At 36.0% G+C, this 16,895-nt stretch overlaps 1 protein-coding gene across 3 annotated transcripts; it reads right to left on the reverse strand.

Annotated features, from left to right (window-relative positions):
* Positions 1–531: 531 nt before the first annotated feature.
* On the reverse strand, positions 532–16,884 carry LOC118273600 (adenylate kinase isoenzyme 1). Of its 3 annotated transcripts, none has more exons than XM_035590648.2 (5): positions 16,717–16,884; positions 4,118–4,310; positions 3,463–3,611; positions 2,559–2,729; positions 532–713 (listed from the first exon to the last, which is right to left on the reverse strand). In XM_035590648.2, the coding sequence occupies exons 1-5, from the start codon at positions 16,717–16,719 to the stop codon at positions 636–638; spliced, it is 594 nt and encodes a 197-aa protein (XP_035446541.1). In that variant the 5' UTR covers positions 16,720–16,884; the 3' UTR covers positions 532–635. The 3 variants fall into 3 exon arrangements, with proteins under 3 accessions (XP_035446541.1, XP_035446539.2, XP_050552356.1); XM_035590646.2 differs by lacking the exon at positions 16,717–16,884 and adding an exon at positions 9,616–9,785; XM_050696399.1 differs by lacking the exon at positions 16,717–16,884 and adding an exon at positions 5,309–5,439.
* Positions 16,885–16,895: the final 11 nt, after the last annotated feature.

Raw genomic sequence — 16,895 nt, forward strand, 5'->3', positions numbered from 1 at the left:
ATGGTGGAAATATTAGACTGGTACTACCCGTGAACAAATAAATGACATCTAGTTAAGCAGGTATAACGGTGTGACTGGTGAAATAGGCTCAATACTTATAGAGAGTACTCAGTACTCAATTCTCGTTAACTTGATATAAAATATAGGTGCTTTTTTATCGAAATGTCTCTAAAAATAGAGTGAAATTAGGATAGGTCTCGATGTAGCGGTGTCCGCAGTTAAATAAATTAATACTGGACTCTCGGTGTACTGTGTACGAAGTTTACCAAGAAGTTATTTAATATTTCATTTTTATGTTATTTTATTTCATGATATGTGTTCGCATACTATCACGTTCTCAAATATTGAACTTATCTCACCAGTCAGTCTGTATAATTGCTGATCATATTAATCTGATCACTTCCAAGGGGTTGATTAAGAAGTCATTGCCATTGATTTGATGAGGACGAACTAGAGAAGTAATCGTCTTAAACATTTCTGTACACTAGGACCAAGGTATCCACTACCATAGTTCCAAAAAAAGAAACAAAATTAAAATAAAAACATGATTTAATTAACAATCATTAGATAAAATATTTAAAATTAATGTAAAGTAGAGGTGTATGTACAAGAGTATAAAATGTTGAGTTGTGCGCTCAAGCAGCAACTACGAGGGGATCCAGGATCTTCTGGACTTCATCGAAGATGGTGTCCACGGAGGCTTCGGCGTTTATCTGGAATAGTAACAAGGAATATTGAAGGGTTTTTTGGAGTACTTTCTAGAAGTCTAAAAGTTTTTAAGGAAGAATACACCTAAGAATATATCCCTGTTGCACAGTGTTAAAAAGTAATGCTCAGAGTTTTTCAGTAAGATCAGGTTTCTTTTAAATGTATAACCAATAGGAATCCAAACAAAGCGTGTACTAGTTTTTCATTGGTCTAAAAGTTTGGGTCAAAGTTACTCCTTAAGGCCAAAGAAACGACCTCACGGTCGTTCATCGAATTAATTTTTTTTTTGTGAAAAAAAATACACCTTCAAACCACGACCACCTATTTAATCCTTTTGTAATTTGACCATATCACATTTGATAAAAACATTAGACATTTACATAATTTCGATTTGAAAAAAAAAATCAATCTCTCGGGATGTTTATAGTACAACCTACGTAACATTGCGTGTCCTAAACACATTAACTGCCATGTCGGTCACTGGTGACCGACGCTTAACGAAAGATTTGCCTTCAACAGTTTCCTTTCGGCAGTTAATCTATACTTATAATAAATCTGTAGAGAGGAATATATTTCCAAAATAACTATCAGCGGGTGATTAGTGATCGATACTGACGCCAAAAATGCAATCAGAAAATTTTTTGTCTGTCTGTCTGTATGTTCTTTATAGAAATAAAAACCACTCGACAGATTTCAACGAAACTTGGTACAATTGTTCTTCATACTCCTGGGCAGGTTATAGTATACTTTTCATCACGCTATGATCAATAGGAGCAGAGCAGTGAAGGGAAATGTTGAGAAAACGGGAGAACTCACTCCATTTTTTAAGCTTCCGTTGCGTGTGCAGCCTTAATGGTTAAAGCTACACAGAAATAATGTATGACGGAAATGTTCTCCTTAAAATTGTTTAAAAAATATTCCACGACAGCAAATGTCTATCTTTTATGGTTGACTCACAATAACACGTATAACTCCCGATAGCTTAGCAGTTCGGAGCTTTCTGATTATATTTGTCTACTCTTACGTTTATAACACTCTCATTCATTCATTCATATTATAATAAATCTGTAGAAGGGTCAATTCTGTACATTGAAAATATTGAAAGAATAAATAGCAGGGGGTGTAATTGGATCGATACCAAACCCAAATATGTGATTAAATTTTTTTTTTGTCTGTCTATACGTTATCACGTGAAAACTAACAGTTTGATTTCGATGAAACTAGGTATAATTATACCTTATATCCTGGTCATAAAATAGGATACTTTTTATCCTGAAAAATACGTAGAAAAAAATCTTATATTTTCAGTTTTAATACTACGCGCTACAGAACGCGAGCTCAACAGCAGTAGCTCAATAGAGGGATCGCCTTAATTATTATGGGCTTCGCCGTATTTTGGTCCAATAGATATTTATAAGATGTAATTGTCAGAGTTACTCAAAATGGAGAAATAAAACTTCCACGCGAAGACCGACATCCGCGCGGACGGAGTCGCGGGCGGAAGCTAGTGCTTTAATAAACTTACAGCCAAACTATTTATAATAATGCGTGACGTTGCCTTTTATTCCCCGAAGGGGTAGCCAGAGATGCATATTATGGCACATAATGCCAATGTACACCCAAATTTCACAATTTTATGTTGTAAGTCCCATGTAATAGGTGGTGAGCCTATTGCCATATACCGGGCACATTTCCAGACTCCGTGCTACTACTGAGAAATTTTCGAAAAACCGAAAAAAGCCTAGTAATACTTCGCCTGACCCGAGACCCCTTGCTCGGCAGTCGCACTTGCAACCACTCGGCCAACGAGGCAGTCTATTTATAAGTAACTTTAATGAGTTTCTACATACCCTGCTGATTTTATCAGGGTACTGGTCCAGGACTTGCTGGTTGTTGTCGAGGAAGGTCTTCAGACGCAGTTTGATGGTCTCCTCGTTATCATCAGCTCGGCCGGAGCTGGCGGCACGGCCCAGCAGCCTCGTGGTCAGCGTCTCCGATGACGCCTCGAAGTAGATTATCACCTGGAATTAAATTGTCGATACTTAAGTGCTTTGACAATATAGCAGAATGTAAAAATTCTATTGTAAAAAAGCCAATATTTTTAGACCATAGTTTGCGCTCAAAATTTTGCAAGTCGTCCCTTTAACTTATACTCAGAAAAAGATTGGAGATACACATACACAATGTAACATGAACTTTTCATCAGTTATGTTATGTTATTAGTCTCAAGTAATAAGGCGTCAGCCTAGTGCCGTATTCTTTCTCTTGAAATAATATAACTTGAAATAATACAATACAACGTGCTGATAAATTTTCGGAATTCTGAAAACCAGTTGATAACTGCACGGTTGGTGCGGTGGCTGGGCAACCGGCTGCCGCGTAACGTGTAGCGGGTTCAAATCCCGCACGGAGCAACTCTTTGTGTGATCCACAAATTGTTGTTTCGGGTCTGGGTGTCATATGTATGTGAACTTGTATGTTTGTAAACGCACCCACGACACAGGAGAAAATCCTAATGTGGGGCAACGTTTTATTGAAGTTTTCCTGATCCTATAATGAAACCAGAGACCTTTTGTTCGGCAGTCATGCGAGTCATACAATGAGTGTTACCAGTACCTTTAGTATGAGTTTGCCTTAACGTTGAATGGAAACTCCCGACGTTCTGATTGGCTGGTGTGAATGAACCAACCAATCAGAGCGCCAAATGCGCTTTTTTATATGACGTAAGTGTGATTTAACGTAAGAGACACTTACAGATACAGGAGCGATGGCTTGTTCGAAGGCGATACCCTGTGACTTCTCCCGAGGGTAGCCGTCCACCAGGAAACCCTTGGAGTCAGCCGCGCGGGACACGATGGCCTCCTTCAGCAGCTCCAACACCACATCATTGGGGACCAGACCACCTGGAAATGTTTGGAAATTTATTGTACCAGGTTGCTTGATGGAAAATATTATAATATACTAGCTACTTCCGCGCGATTTCACCCGCACTACTTAGGTCCTATTGGTCATAGCGTGATATTTGAGCCTATAGCCCTCCTCTATAAATGCACTATCCAAAACAAAAATAATTATTCAATTTAGACCAGTAGTTCCGGAGATTAGCGCGTTCAAACAAACAAATTCTTCAGCTTTATTATATTAGTATAGATTGATTTTTTTAAACGTAGCTTCAACGCCCCACACTACTACCTTCTGTGTGTTGGGTGCGTTCACACAAATAGTTATTACATACGGGAATCGAACCCAGGACAAACGCAACTGGAGGAATGGCTGTAAGTTTCACTTTATTTATTACAAGCCACTATTTTTTGGACATACAAAGAAATACTGCACTTTACCATACGACCTCATTCCAAGGTTCATATACTTAAATAAATAAAAGGTTATCAAAAATCTACCATCTCACCTTGTTCCATAATAGCAGTGAGGGTCTTCGCTCTCTCGGAGCCGCTCTTCACCTCAGCCCTCAGCAGGTCTCCAGTGGAAAGATGTGTGAAGCCATACTTGGCTATGATCTTCTCACACTGGGTACCCTTGCCGGACCCTGGGCCTCCCAGCACCCACACAATGGGCTTCTTTGATGTATCGATAATGGGGGCCTGGAAAATTTGTTTATTGGCATAAGAATACGAGTGTAAATAGCAGTTAAAATATATTTTTTGGGTTAATTGTGAAGCCTATTACTGCTAATTACTAGAAGTAATATATAGAATATATTTCGAGCTACGAGAGCAGCCGAGTACCTCCTCAGGATGCTCCGTGGAGGAGCGAAACATATGTCGAGTATATACCACATATTGCATGTCATGTGTGTGTTTTTATGTCTTCATGAGCATTAAACATGCTGCATGCTGTGCTGCACACCACATATTAAGAGAATAACATTACAAAAATACATCTATAAGAGGAATTAAAACTAAAAACCTGATGTATTGTTAGTGTACTAGAAGTAAGTAAATATTAAGATTTAGACGAGGCTCTGTCGTATCTTAAATTAACCAATTTATGAGCCATATAATTTGCTTGCCTAAAAAATCTACCTAAAGCATTTAATACCTGTCAGATAAACATTGTAATTACTTATAGTAGGTAAATGGTTTATAGGGTACCTGGGTTTCTTAAATTTGTGCAACCTACAACGCTACCTACACCGAAGTTTTAAGATTTACCGCCGTACTTAGAGTCATTTAATGACCCCAGTCCTTTGCAATTGTTTTTGGAACAAAATTGTTACTAAGGAATAGTATAAGTAATCATTTAATTTCTCTAAGTGCGGCAGTATGTCATGGTTAACAAGCGCGGTTGTACTAATTTTGCGCAACTAAGAAACGGTATAACTGACCTTATTTTTTGATCATTAATTTATTTATCTTACTTGTTTAGTACATTTTTATATATTCAATTAGAAAACGAAAAACATTTAAAAATCTAAAAAAGCAGTAGACCACCAGTAACGGGAGAAATCGAAGCTACTAGGTCAGGGCTCAAGAGAGAGGAATTTCCGGACAATACGCGCCGTGTCCAGAAGTACTGCTTTCTGCATCAGGCTCTTGACCCAACCATCGAACGTTAGCCTACTCAGGTGTTGGCTACTGACCTTATTATTATTAAATTTACAATTAGGTGACTTGCAAGAGGCGACACATTTGCCCGTCTTTTCTTTCGAAGTATCTTCGGCTAACCTGCATCTTGAGCCCGTCATTTATACCATTTGTGTGGTCACCAGAGAGGTAGGTGTTGGCTTCATAGCCATAGAAAACTGCACATGACTATATTTTCTGCGTTTTATTAAAAAATGTCTGCCGCCATTGGAGCTAGGAGCGACCAACTAGATTTACTTACCTAATTATGTTGTAGCGTGTCTTAATCTTTTGAAATAGTTTTATATTTAGCATACATTTTATTATTAACTATCTACCCAGTTTCACTTGCTGCTTGTATCTATAGCTCTATTCTATACAAAAATATGTTATCAATTTGAACCGAATATAAGCTATAATTCCGTACCAAAAGAAACTCTTCTGCTTTATACTTAATAATTATTTTAGTATGCGTTCATAAATGAGTTTTAAAATGTATCCTACGTATGTAGGCAGCTACGTGCTTTTGAAAATAAACAGCCTGATGTTATGGTGATAGTCGTGTCGGTCAACGGATTAATACCCAACAGCCTCGACAACCACCTTACGAGGCTGGCGTTAGGCGAATGGATCAAAGGCCTGATACAGAAGGCAATTCTACTTAAAACGGCACGTATTATGAGGTTTCTGTCTCTGGAGCCCTAACCACCGGTAGCTTGGACCATGCTCCCGCTACTGGTCGGCTCCTATTTTTATATTTTTAAATATTATTTTATTTTGTAAGTAGTATTTAAAAATGTAATTTTAGAGGATTTTAAATAAATATACATAAAGCACCTAATAGCAAGTAAAGCTATCAACACGTATGATTCCAACCGATGTGGTATTATTGATTATTTGAGCCAATTACTCTTCACCGTAAGTCATTATTGGATCGATAGGTATCGGATTGTCTATCAACGTTGTATCTAAGGGTAATCCAGTTATTTAACGTTGATTATGTATTTTATAAAGGGGTTGATTTATTGAGGGTAGGTCGAAATAAAAAAAATGACATTATTGATCGGTCAGTGGATGTTACAATGTTATTCATTATTAATTATAAGTTTGAAATCGCCAACCCGCATTGAGCAAGCGTGGTGATTAATGCTCAAACCTTCTCCGTGTGAGAAGAGGCCATTGGTCAGCAGTGGCCACTTACAGGCTATTGATGTGATGTGATGTGACTCAAAGATTTTGATTAATTTTCGAAATGATCAATATGCACTGGTCTAAAAGACGAGTAGTTATTGAATGGGATAATGAGAGGTCCATTTCTACTAATACAAATCCATATTGTCAACAGATAGTTTTCACTCAACAATTGTAACCAAACGCTCCATAGTCTACATGAGGTCAGTAGTGACGTCACAGTCCATCCTACCCACTGCCCATGTTGGCCACTGCCAAATCCTTGACGCTATAACGGACACCCATTATTTTAAGTGAGGACGCTGTATAAATAAGTGTAAATGTTTTTAACCTCTTCTGTGCTGGTATATAAAACCCAATAGAATATACACAAAATAGACTGCCTCGTTGGTCGAGTGGTCGCAAACTGTGCGACTGGATAAGGGGTCTCGGGTTCGATACCCGGTCGGTCGGTGAATCTAAGTTTCGGCACACGATGGGTTATAAGAAATTACGTGAAATTTATTTCTTTACTTTTTATACAATTTTGTATTGACATTTACTAATTGCCAATTATGTTCTGATCCTTTATAAAAACTGCTCTTCGGAACCTTAAAAAGTGCGTAAAATAAAGGTACCTCGTCATAGTGGATCATCTATTTAATTGACGTACTTACTATAGGTATATTAAAAAAGCCCGAAGATCTATAAATGCAGGCCAGTTACCACGCTCTCATCGAGTAGGTACCTAATCAAACCTAACTATCAACTGATAGGTTACGTTACAAAAGCCGTAATTGTCAAAAATATAAATCGAAACAACCACACAGGCATCAGTATATAAATTACAAAACCTCAACCTTCAAAAATATATTTCTTAAAAACAAAATCGAATCGATTACAACCGCAAAACAAACCAACGATAAAACAATTAAACCGTACGTAAAAACAAATGCGTAAAATCAAAACCAAACAGCAAACATTATTGAACAAACAACAGATGAATAGAATCGCTATTACAATTACAAAAATAAACATAAGCTTCCTTATCGACGCGCCATCTTGCGATCTGTCGGCGACACAAATCTATTTCGGTGTAACATTGACAGTGACCGCTCCGCAGTTTCGTAGTTACGTCGGCACAGACGTACAGACAATGCGTAATGAGTGGAACTGATTGTGATGGGTTGTGACAAATTGCTATGTGGTTATTATAATTATTTGTTGTTATTTTTAGAGTAGGTTTTGAATATAATTATGGTTGAAGAGTCTTGTGTAGTCAGGTTTCGGTATTGTTTTATTTTTCCATTGGAAATTATTCGGTTCTTTTTGTTTAGGGCAGGAAAATCATCCAATGCCTTCTTCCGCCTTGGGCGAAGCCAGAGGGAGTGTCAGACTCTTACTGACTAACAGCCACCCCATTCTTACTCCTGCTTTTAGAGCCGGAGCCCGGTAATCCGCTAGGCGGTCCGCAACATTATTCAGCTAAAATTTTGTAATTTGTTCCCGTATGTTGTAGACTGAATTTTCTAACTTTATTTCTGTTTACTTCTTCGCTAATTAAAGACTGGATGTTATTGTTAGGCATACAATTATATAAGTTAACTGAAATTGTAATTGATACACACTTGTAAATATTTATTTAAATCTTGGACGGAGTGTGAGATATCTTAATAATATAAGACCGCAATGCATGGCAAGCGTCGCCAATCAGCATCGGATCGCCAAACATGCATTAAACAGTTTTATGAATGTGGAAGAAACGAAAGAGGTATGCTAAAAATGGAGAGCTCAGAGTGCCATACATTTTTTGGCGGTAGTTGCTCTGTTGTGTTGCTGTTTTGTAGATGTATATAGAGTTATTTGTTACCATGTTAGTAGGTAGGTACATGTATATTCTTTTATATAGTACTCTAGTACAGGCTGCTGTGTTGTAGATGTAGGTACCTATACGTATATTATAATTATTTGTTACCATGTTAGTAGGTAGATACACATAATATATTCTTTATATACTCTGGTACAGGCGTCACATGACGTTTCAGTCTGTACGTAAGGCAAATGGTAAATTGGCAACACATTTTGTTTTGCATACCTCTAGAATCATGTTAGTGTCGATGGCAGGTTAAGGCTTGTTTTCGGATGGTGACATGCATAATCTACTACCATGATATCGGATTTTTTAATGTAGTGCTCTAGAGCAGAGCATATTTAGGCGTCATATGTATTTTTATAAAACTTTGCCCTACTGTCGGGAGTGCGTTTGAAAACTTGCGAATTGACATACATATCACACCTAAACTCGTAACAACAATATGTGGACCGAACAAAGAACTACTCCATATTCAAATCAAATCAAAATTAATGTTAACAAGATGTGACTGTCTATTAGACTATGGGCCTTCTCTACATTAAGGGGTATAAATGTGAGCCACGGAAGATTTAATTGGTTATCAGGGCTCTAGCTCGAAGAGCAGGGCTAGAAACAGAGTGATCTTTATTCAGTAAGAGTTTCATACTCCCTCTCACCTCGCCCAAGGCAAGAGAAGAGATTGAATGATTATCCCCCTCAAAAAAGGATAACTAAAGTATAAAATCAAAAACTATATTATTTTCTTGGAAGAAAACGTTAAATTAAACGAAAAATTAAATACAATATACTATATAATCTACAACTATCGACCTACACTTTTTCAATACACAGATAGGTAAAGATGTGTTGTAAACAAAAGCTCAAAGAAAATGTACTGCACCAAGTTATTGACTCACGCTTGTGAAAAGATGTAGTTTATTTTTAAAATACTCTATGCATTCTGTGTTTAAAATAGATTATAGAAAGTTAGTACCTACTTAATACTTTCATAGAAGTATTTTCTTTCATATCTGTAGAAGACAAATTAAAAATGCATTAATTATCAAGAAAACTTTACGTATAACGCTTGTTTTTTTTTATGGAACATAGGCAGATGGTGTATGGTATACGGGCAGACGGAACACCTGATGGTAAGCAATCGCTGCCGACCATGGACACTTGAAATACCAGAGGCATTACAAGTGCGTTGCCGGCCTTTTGGGGGTTAGGAATGTAAGGGTTTAGGCTTGTTTATAGAGAATGAAAAAAGAAGGAAGAAATTAAAACAAAAATTTTCAATACCTGAATTAAAACACTAGAATCTGAATCCTTAAACTGAAATTTCTTCACATCAATCCAGTAAGTAAACACCACGATAAAAACAAAACGTAACTTCGACAAATAACTATCGTCGCAATAAATTTTCATTCCAAAGCTTCGGTAGAATTTAAAACAATTTTAATAATGTCACTGAATTAACACAAAAATAACATTTATTTATAAAAAAAGAATTCGTTTTTTTTTTAAGAACTTTAGCCTCGAAATTTTTTATCGTTCGTTTAAAAGCGTTTCGTTGTTCCTACGAATGTTTTTTTAAATAAACATGGCTGCCAATTTCCCGATTTCCCGCCAACCGGCGGCGTCTACAGTCGTTCCCTTACTGGATTATTTTGGAGAAATGCGTCTAACAGACTGAGATGTACAGATATGTACTAGACACCCACGTTTGTTTTCAATTTGATTGTTTGACGTCCGTTTAATCTCATGAATGTATACAATAAAATATTCATACATGTATTAGCGGGATTTTAATAAATATGGACGAGTATTACGATTTAGATGTTCATTTTTTTTATTGAATTTAAGGCCTGTTTCACTATGTCTGGATAGCCGAATTTCATCTTGAACACATGTTTAAAATTAATTTGTTTGATGTTGGCTTTATACGTAATATTTTGTCATAGCCGTTATCCAAAGCAGCCATATTTATTTATAAAAAAACTAAATAAGATTACCTAGTATATAAGTAAATGTAAGTTTTTTTAACTATGTTTAGGGTACTATGGGTCTGGCATACTAACTTTGTGTGACCAAAAAACATAAATTAATAACGATAATAAATAAAAATATGTTAAACACTGCGTGAAGAGATAAAATCGCGGCCACATCTAGTTATTTTATAGATTGACGTGTAAAAGAGTTACATTGTAACCTATTTGCAAAAATATATATTATTTATCATTTATCGCAAGGGAAATTAAACCTTATTGCTTAAAAAAAATTAGAACACTTTCAATAAATATTTAGACACTCAATATTAACTTTTAGCTATTTTGATGTTGTTTAAAAATCAAAGAATTTGTACCTACTGCCAATATTTTTCTCGTAAAGTTATTTATTTCACTTCTAAATCGATTCGATAATGTATCGATTTATTTCTGTTTAATGTTTATTTTTGTTTTATTTCTATACACGTGGTATGCAGGTGTGAGTATAGTAGGTGTAGCCTTGGTACATAAATAACACTGTTAAAACTATTTCATCAATAATTTAGAAAGAATAGACTGTTCTTCTAGAGTTCATCATCATTTATCTTTTTTGTTAATAATTTGTAATTTATTGATTTGTTATGAACAGCCCCGTTGTATTCTACTGCTGGACGATGAGCCGCCTCTACATAAAATGTTTTGCCTATCTCAAGTTTGTCACAGAGCGCTGTTACCCAGTATCTGTCAAATATTTAGTTGTTAAGTGTGGGAGAGCCATGCTTCGGCACAAATGGGCCGGCTCGACCGGAGTGATATCACGTTCTCTTAGAAAAACTTGAAACAACGCTTGTGTTTTTGTTTCGTTGAGTGGATGAGGTTACCGGAGGTCCAATTACTCCTCTTCCCAATCCTCGATTCCGCAATAGCCCTGAAATTCCTAACCCCCAAAAGGCCAGCAACGCACTTGTAACGCCTCTGATGTTTTGGGCGTCCATGAGCGGCGATTGCTTACCATCAGGTGATCCGTCTGCTCGTTTACCGGCTAATACCACAAAAATAGTTCCTTAGTCGGATCTTGTGTCATCCACCGACAGAGTAGAGAAGGTACTGTAAGATATGTATAACTTTTTACCATTCTCAATTTCATATAAGATCAGATTGTCTACAAATATTTTCAGTTTCTTCTCTCTAAAACAAATACTTATTTAGATGACCTCGACCATTGACAAAGTCATTGAAGCAATGACCTCGAGCGTTGACTGCTTGCCAAGTGGCCACTGCGCCATGGCGACCGATGTGACGTCATATCTACAATTGATGAACTCCTTAATGGGTGACGATGTTAATTGGCCGTAGCGAGGAGAGAGATGTTATTGTTTAAACTATTATTGTTGTAGAAGTGTAGGAGAGCCATGTTTCGGCACGAATGGGTCGACTCGACCGGAGTGATACTATGTCCCGCAGAAAACCGGCGTTATTTTGCCAGGTGAGTGACATTCATGGGGGCCCTAATTCCCCCTCTTCCATATCTCCCCAATCCTTAAATTCCTAACCCCCAAAAGGTCCGCAGAGCACTTGTAACTTTTTCATGTTTTTTTGTTTCTCGCTTTTTTTCTTCTCTTCTTTGCTCGTTGGCAATTATTATATACCATAAAAAACTGACTGGACAATCGGCTGCTATGCAACGTGCTGATGGGTTTAATTCCCATTTCTCACAAGTTCTTTGTGTGATCTACAAATTGTCCTGGATCTGGATGTGATACACATTTGAACCTGTATGTCTGTAAACACACCTATGACTCGGGAAAAAATCCTGGTGTGGTTAAACGTTTTTTATTTAACAAAGAAATAGTTACACTTATTAAAAAAATAATAGATTTACGAGTAGTACTTCCAGAAAGGCATGGCGTATGGTTTTATTATTCCACGCAAACATTTCTTGTTGTATATACTTCATCTGGTTTTGCTCCAGTAATTCAATAGATCTTATCGTATTCACATACATACATGCATGTATTATGTATTTCTAATCAACGATAATTAAATTATATAGTAAGAATTGTACATCAGTGATCGTTAGTCATACTATAATAAATTGTCGAAAGTGCCTAATGATCTCCAACAGGCCTGCCCTTGGCCTGGCCTTTTGAAGATAACAGACCTGCCAAGCGTGGAAATTACCTACCTAGTAAGCTCTTTAATGTAGAGGAGACCCATAGTCCAGCAGTGGACTGTCATAGGCTATTTGTTAGTGTAGAGGCAGAACTCAAAACGTCATAAATGATAGTGTACACTAGTAACAAATGAACAACCGGACAACAATGATACAATTATGGGATAATAACATTAATAACTGAAACTATCAATTGTCAAGCCATTTTTGTATTGTACCTATATAATATTAAATTTTATGGTACGCCATTAAATTTTATTTGTTACTTTATGTACGAGTTACGTTGTATAAGAGTAAATTATCTATGTACATTATACGGCATTGTCTTTCCCAATGAATTATAATTAAATTAAGATATGATAAGATAGGCCCGGTGTCCTTTCCAGGTGCTTATAGTGGACACCAGAGAGTTTGTAGTAAAGTAAAAATCCCACACTCCCTAATTTTCCTTCCCCAGATAAAAATCGCCCCTTAACGTCGTTTAAAGTTTCCAAGGAAACCTAAATATAACAATTATATAGGCAGAACTGTAGTCCTGAATCAGAATGAGAATCAATTATGTCACTGCAGTATTTGATTGCAGCTATAGATGTAGGGCATCGAGTCAGTTCATTAGCTTTGCGGTTATATCAGCTGTTTGTGTCACGCGTCGCTACTCAACGAAATGCCACACTCGTTCCAACACTATTCAATTAATCTGTTATTGTGAATGAGATTGTCAATAAGGAAGTAAATAGTTAGACAGACTAATTTAGACTCTATGTAAACAATTAAGTAGACTTATTTTGTTTCTAGCAAATGTCATAACATTTCTTTTGTGTTTTTCGAATGAATAGGTACGATTGTAATTAGCCATTCATTGTAGTCTATCTACAGTGGTACACTAATTTATTCACTAACTAATTAAATAGCTACCTTTATAATATTGAGCGAAGCCTTATAATTTTAAGTGTGGGAGAGAAGAATTTATAATTTTAAGTGTGGGAGAGCCATGCTTCGGCACGAATGGGCCGGCTCGGCCGGAGTAATACCACGGCCTCACAGAAAACCGACGTGAAACAACGCTTGCGTTGTGTTTCGTTGTGTGAGTGAGGTTACCGGAGGCCCAATTCCCTCCTTCCCAATCTTCCCCATCCCCATTCCCGAACAACAACCCTTAAATTCCTAACTCCCAAAAAGCCGGTAACGCACTTGTAAAGCCTCTGGTGTTTCAAGTGTCCATGGGCGGCGGCGATTGCTTACCATCAGGTAATACGTCTGCTCGATTACCGGCAAGTCCCATAAAAAAAGCCGTTGTCAAAACGATATTTTCTATGAATTTTGTATGAAAAAGTACGTTACGAAGTCATCAGATTTTTACGTCAAATAGCTGGCTTATTTCTAGAAAATTAACTAGTAAAATTCGAAAATTAAGTAGATCATCAAATCTATGAATGAAAGTGTGATAAATTTTGATTTCTTTTTTGTTGTACTGAAATGTCTCTATAATTTATTTTTTAATTCAGGAACAAGCCAAATATTATATTTTACAGTCACACTAACAATACTTCAAAAATATATTTCCGTCTGCCTTCAAATTAATGAGATAAAAAGAAGGAAATGACAACACGGTGATGTCATAATTCTACATGGCCACATGTAGAATTATTATTACAATACCAGAATTATTATACGCTGTACGTAATATTGCCTCTGTACTCTAGGTCACAAGGTTATTGACCTAGACTACACTGCAGTAGTATCATAGTAAACTGGTTTATCAACATATACAAACATTTGTAGATAAAATCGATGTTAGTGTAGATAAGTGGAATAAATCTCTTCCATTGATGAATTAAACATAAACACAGCTAAACTGAAACTGCAGGTTGTTGGAAGCTATCGTTATTTTTGTAATAAATATCGTGAGACATACTAAATTAACTAAAAATCACGGTTTACTCACGTACATACATGGAGAAAAGCTCTATTAGTTTCGAGTCACAGAGGGACTCTTTATCATGAGCAGTGTGCGCAGACGTGGTGACGTCGCGCAGCCTACGAGGCTTCTACAGCTAGGCTCTTCCTTTGTGTGAGCTTGAGGAGCTTTTCTCCATTAATGTATATGAGTAAACCGTGATTTTTAGTTAAATAAGCTAATATTATTATTTCGTTATATACTACGAATAGTTCTCGAAAAATAAAACGTACGGGAGTGGCTATTATGTATACTTATGTATACGTAAAAGTAAAGAGGGAAAATTTTCCAAAATTCTGATTATAATTTGATATATTTAGTATTTTATAAACCGTTATCACAATAGAATGTGCATCATTAAATAAATATAATAATCTTACCTAATTATGCTTGTAGCTAATACCTACATAGATAAGACCAGCTGTGTCTGATAGCGATAACAGACACAATATGCAACCTATTGATATTTGTCTTGTAATTATTTCTTAACGAACTGTTATTTTATTGTAACTTTCGTGAGACATACTAAATTAATTATTATATGTCATCGGCTTACTCACGTAACTGTTTGACGAGGAACTCGACTAGTTTCAAGCCATGCTAGAGGCTGCGCGATAAGCCTATGACATATAATAATTAATGAACTGTTGTTATGTTTAACCTTAATTCTAGACAATCATTGTCTTTCTTTTCTGTCACAGGGTAGGTAGAAGTGTAGGTACATGTTTAACCCACCATTTTCACCAAGTATGTCATGATGTATATTAAAGAAGAGCCAAATTAAAAGCACGTTTAACCGACGAGCATGCATCAAAAGACTGTTGATGAAGCGAAAGAGGTGTGTAAGAATCGTAGCAATTGTCGCTCCATTGTCTCTGCCTACCCCCATGGGAGATAGGCGTGAGGTTATGTATATATGTAGGAATGTCATGATGTTCCATGTAATAAGAGATTAATGAAGTCAAACTCCTTGCTATCATTGAGAAATTGGAAATAATAACATTCAAATCAATACTAGCTAAATAAAAATTTACTCAGACAGGCACATTTCTGGATATTTGTACTTGTCATCATAGGATTATTGTCTGTTATTTTCCTTAAATATTTAGGTATACTTAAGTCATTGGTTCAAGTAATTGTAACTGCGGTAACCAATTACCTGTTACGTCATATAATTTTCAATTTAGGAATACCCAGTAATATTATAAATGTGTAAATAATTTAGTTTTCTGTTATTTTTATTTTATTCTATTAAAAAAAGAAAATGAAAATAAATCTAGATAATTTTTTTCGAAATTATGTATCTTGCTTGCAGATTGAACGTGTTGTTATAATAGCACACGTAGATAACTAAATTTAATAATAAAAAATGTAAGTATAATAATAATATATCTTCGGAAATCACATAATTTTGGCGTCATTCCATGTCACAGTTTTAACCCTGGTTGTCATATTTAATGATAAGTTGTCACGGAAAATTAGAAGTCTTCTAGTCAAAACTTTAAATTAGAATGTTTGTGGTTTAATTAAATCAAATCCAGTCACTTTTTCTAAATGCCAATTATATAATTTTGTATTGGCACGAAACAATTTTTTACGCTACCAACAAGAATTTTCCAATTTCATCAAATTGCTAGGAAAAATTAAAATCATGAATGTAATGTAATTAAAGCATGGAAGTGTAAATAATTACAAATATTTTTATTACTGTAAAGTCAAAACAATTTAGTTTTTAACTAAACATAACGTCTCGTAAAGATAAACAAATTTTGTTTATGAGAATATGTGCAGTAATTCACATTTGTTTTGTAAAAATCTAAACATAATCTTATACACATTATGACACAAAATAAAATAAACATAATTATCTATTCATATTTCGTATAATTTACAAATTAGATGTAGTATTGTCTTCATTATATTAGGTATAACAAAACAAAAAACTGTCCTTGTAATTTATAGTTACTTAGCTCAAATCGTTAGTAGAATTTTAACTACAGTCCGATACAGTTAACCACACGCAACGTAGAGAACATTTATGACATAAATCCAGGTACCCATTAAAAATAAAAATGGCATTGTAACGCGATATTTTAGCTCAAAGTCTCGTGATTATACTCCTTTCTATTCTTACGCCTATCGTGACGTAACACACAGAAAATCGTCTCAAAATCTGATATACGGCCTTCGATCGAACGATAATGAACGAAACAAGATATAAAATGATAGGAAACAGTGTAAAAGCGTCGTAAATTACATTTAATTACGACATGCTTGTTACTTACCATTTTAATTTATAAGTGGCGCGTAATCCGTGGGTGATGTAAATAGGAGCGGTGACGCGTCCGTTCGCCGCGAGCAATGCGGAGCGACTGCGGTCTCGTGGCCGGTCAAGGGCATGGAAACTGTGCCAAATGCTAATAATCGACCTCTGATAGCGCGGGAAACTTCGCCCGTGGCGGGA

Source organism: Spodoptera frugiperda, chromosome 1 (assembly GCF_023101765.2).
Source record: "Spodoptera frugiperda isolate SF20-4 chromosome 1, AGI-APGP_CSIRO_Sfru_2.0, whole genome shotgun sequence".
NCBI lineage: Eukaryota > Metazoa > Arthropoda > Insecta > Lepidoptera > Noctuidae > Spodoptera > Spodoptera frugiperda.

Excerpts from the sequence above, each read along its gene's own strand:
- LOC118273600 (XM_035590646.2), bottom strand. The coding sequence starts at position 9,741 with ATGAAAATTTATTGCGACGATAGTTATTTGTCGAAGTTACGTTTTGTT. Across the intron at positions 4,311-9,615 it reads ATTCTAGTGTTTTAATTCAG|GCCCCCATTATCGATACATC; the intron begins GTATTGAAAATT and ends CAAATTTTCCAG. Across the intron at positions 2,730-3,462 it reads AAGCCATCGCTCCTGTATCT|GTGATAATCTACTTCGAGGC; the intron begins GTAAGTGTCTCT and ends ATTTAATTCCAG.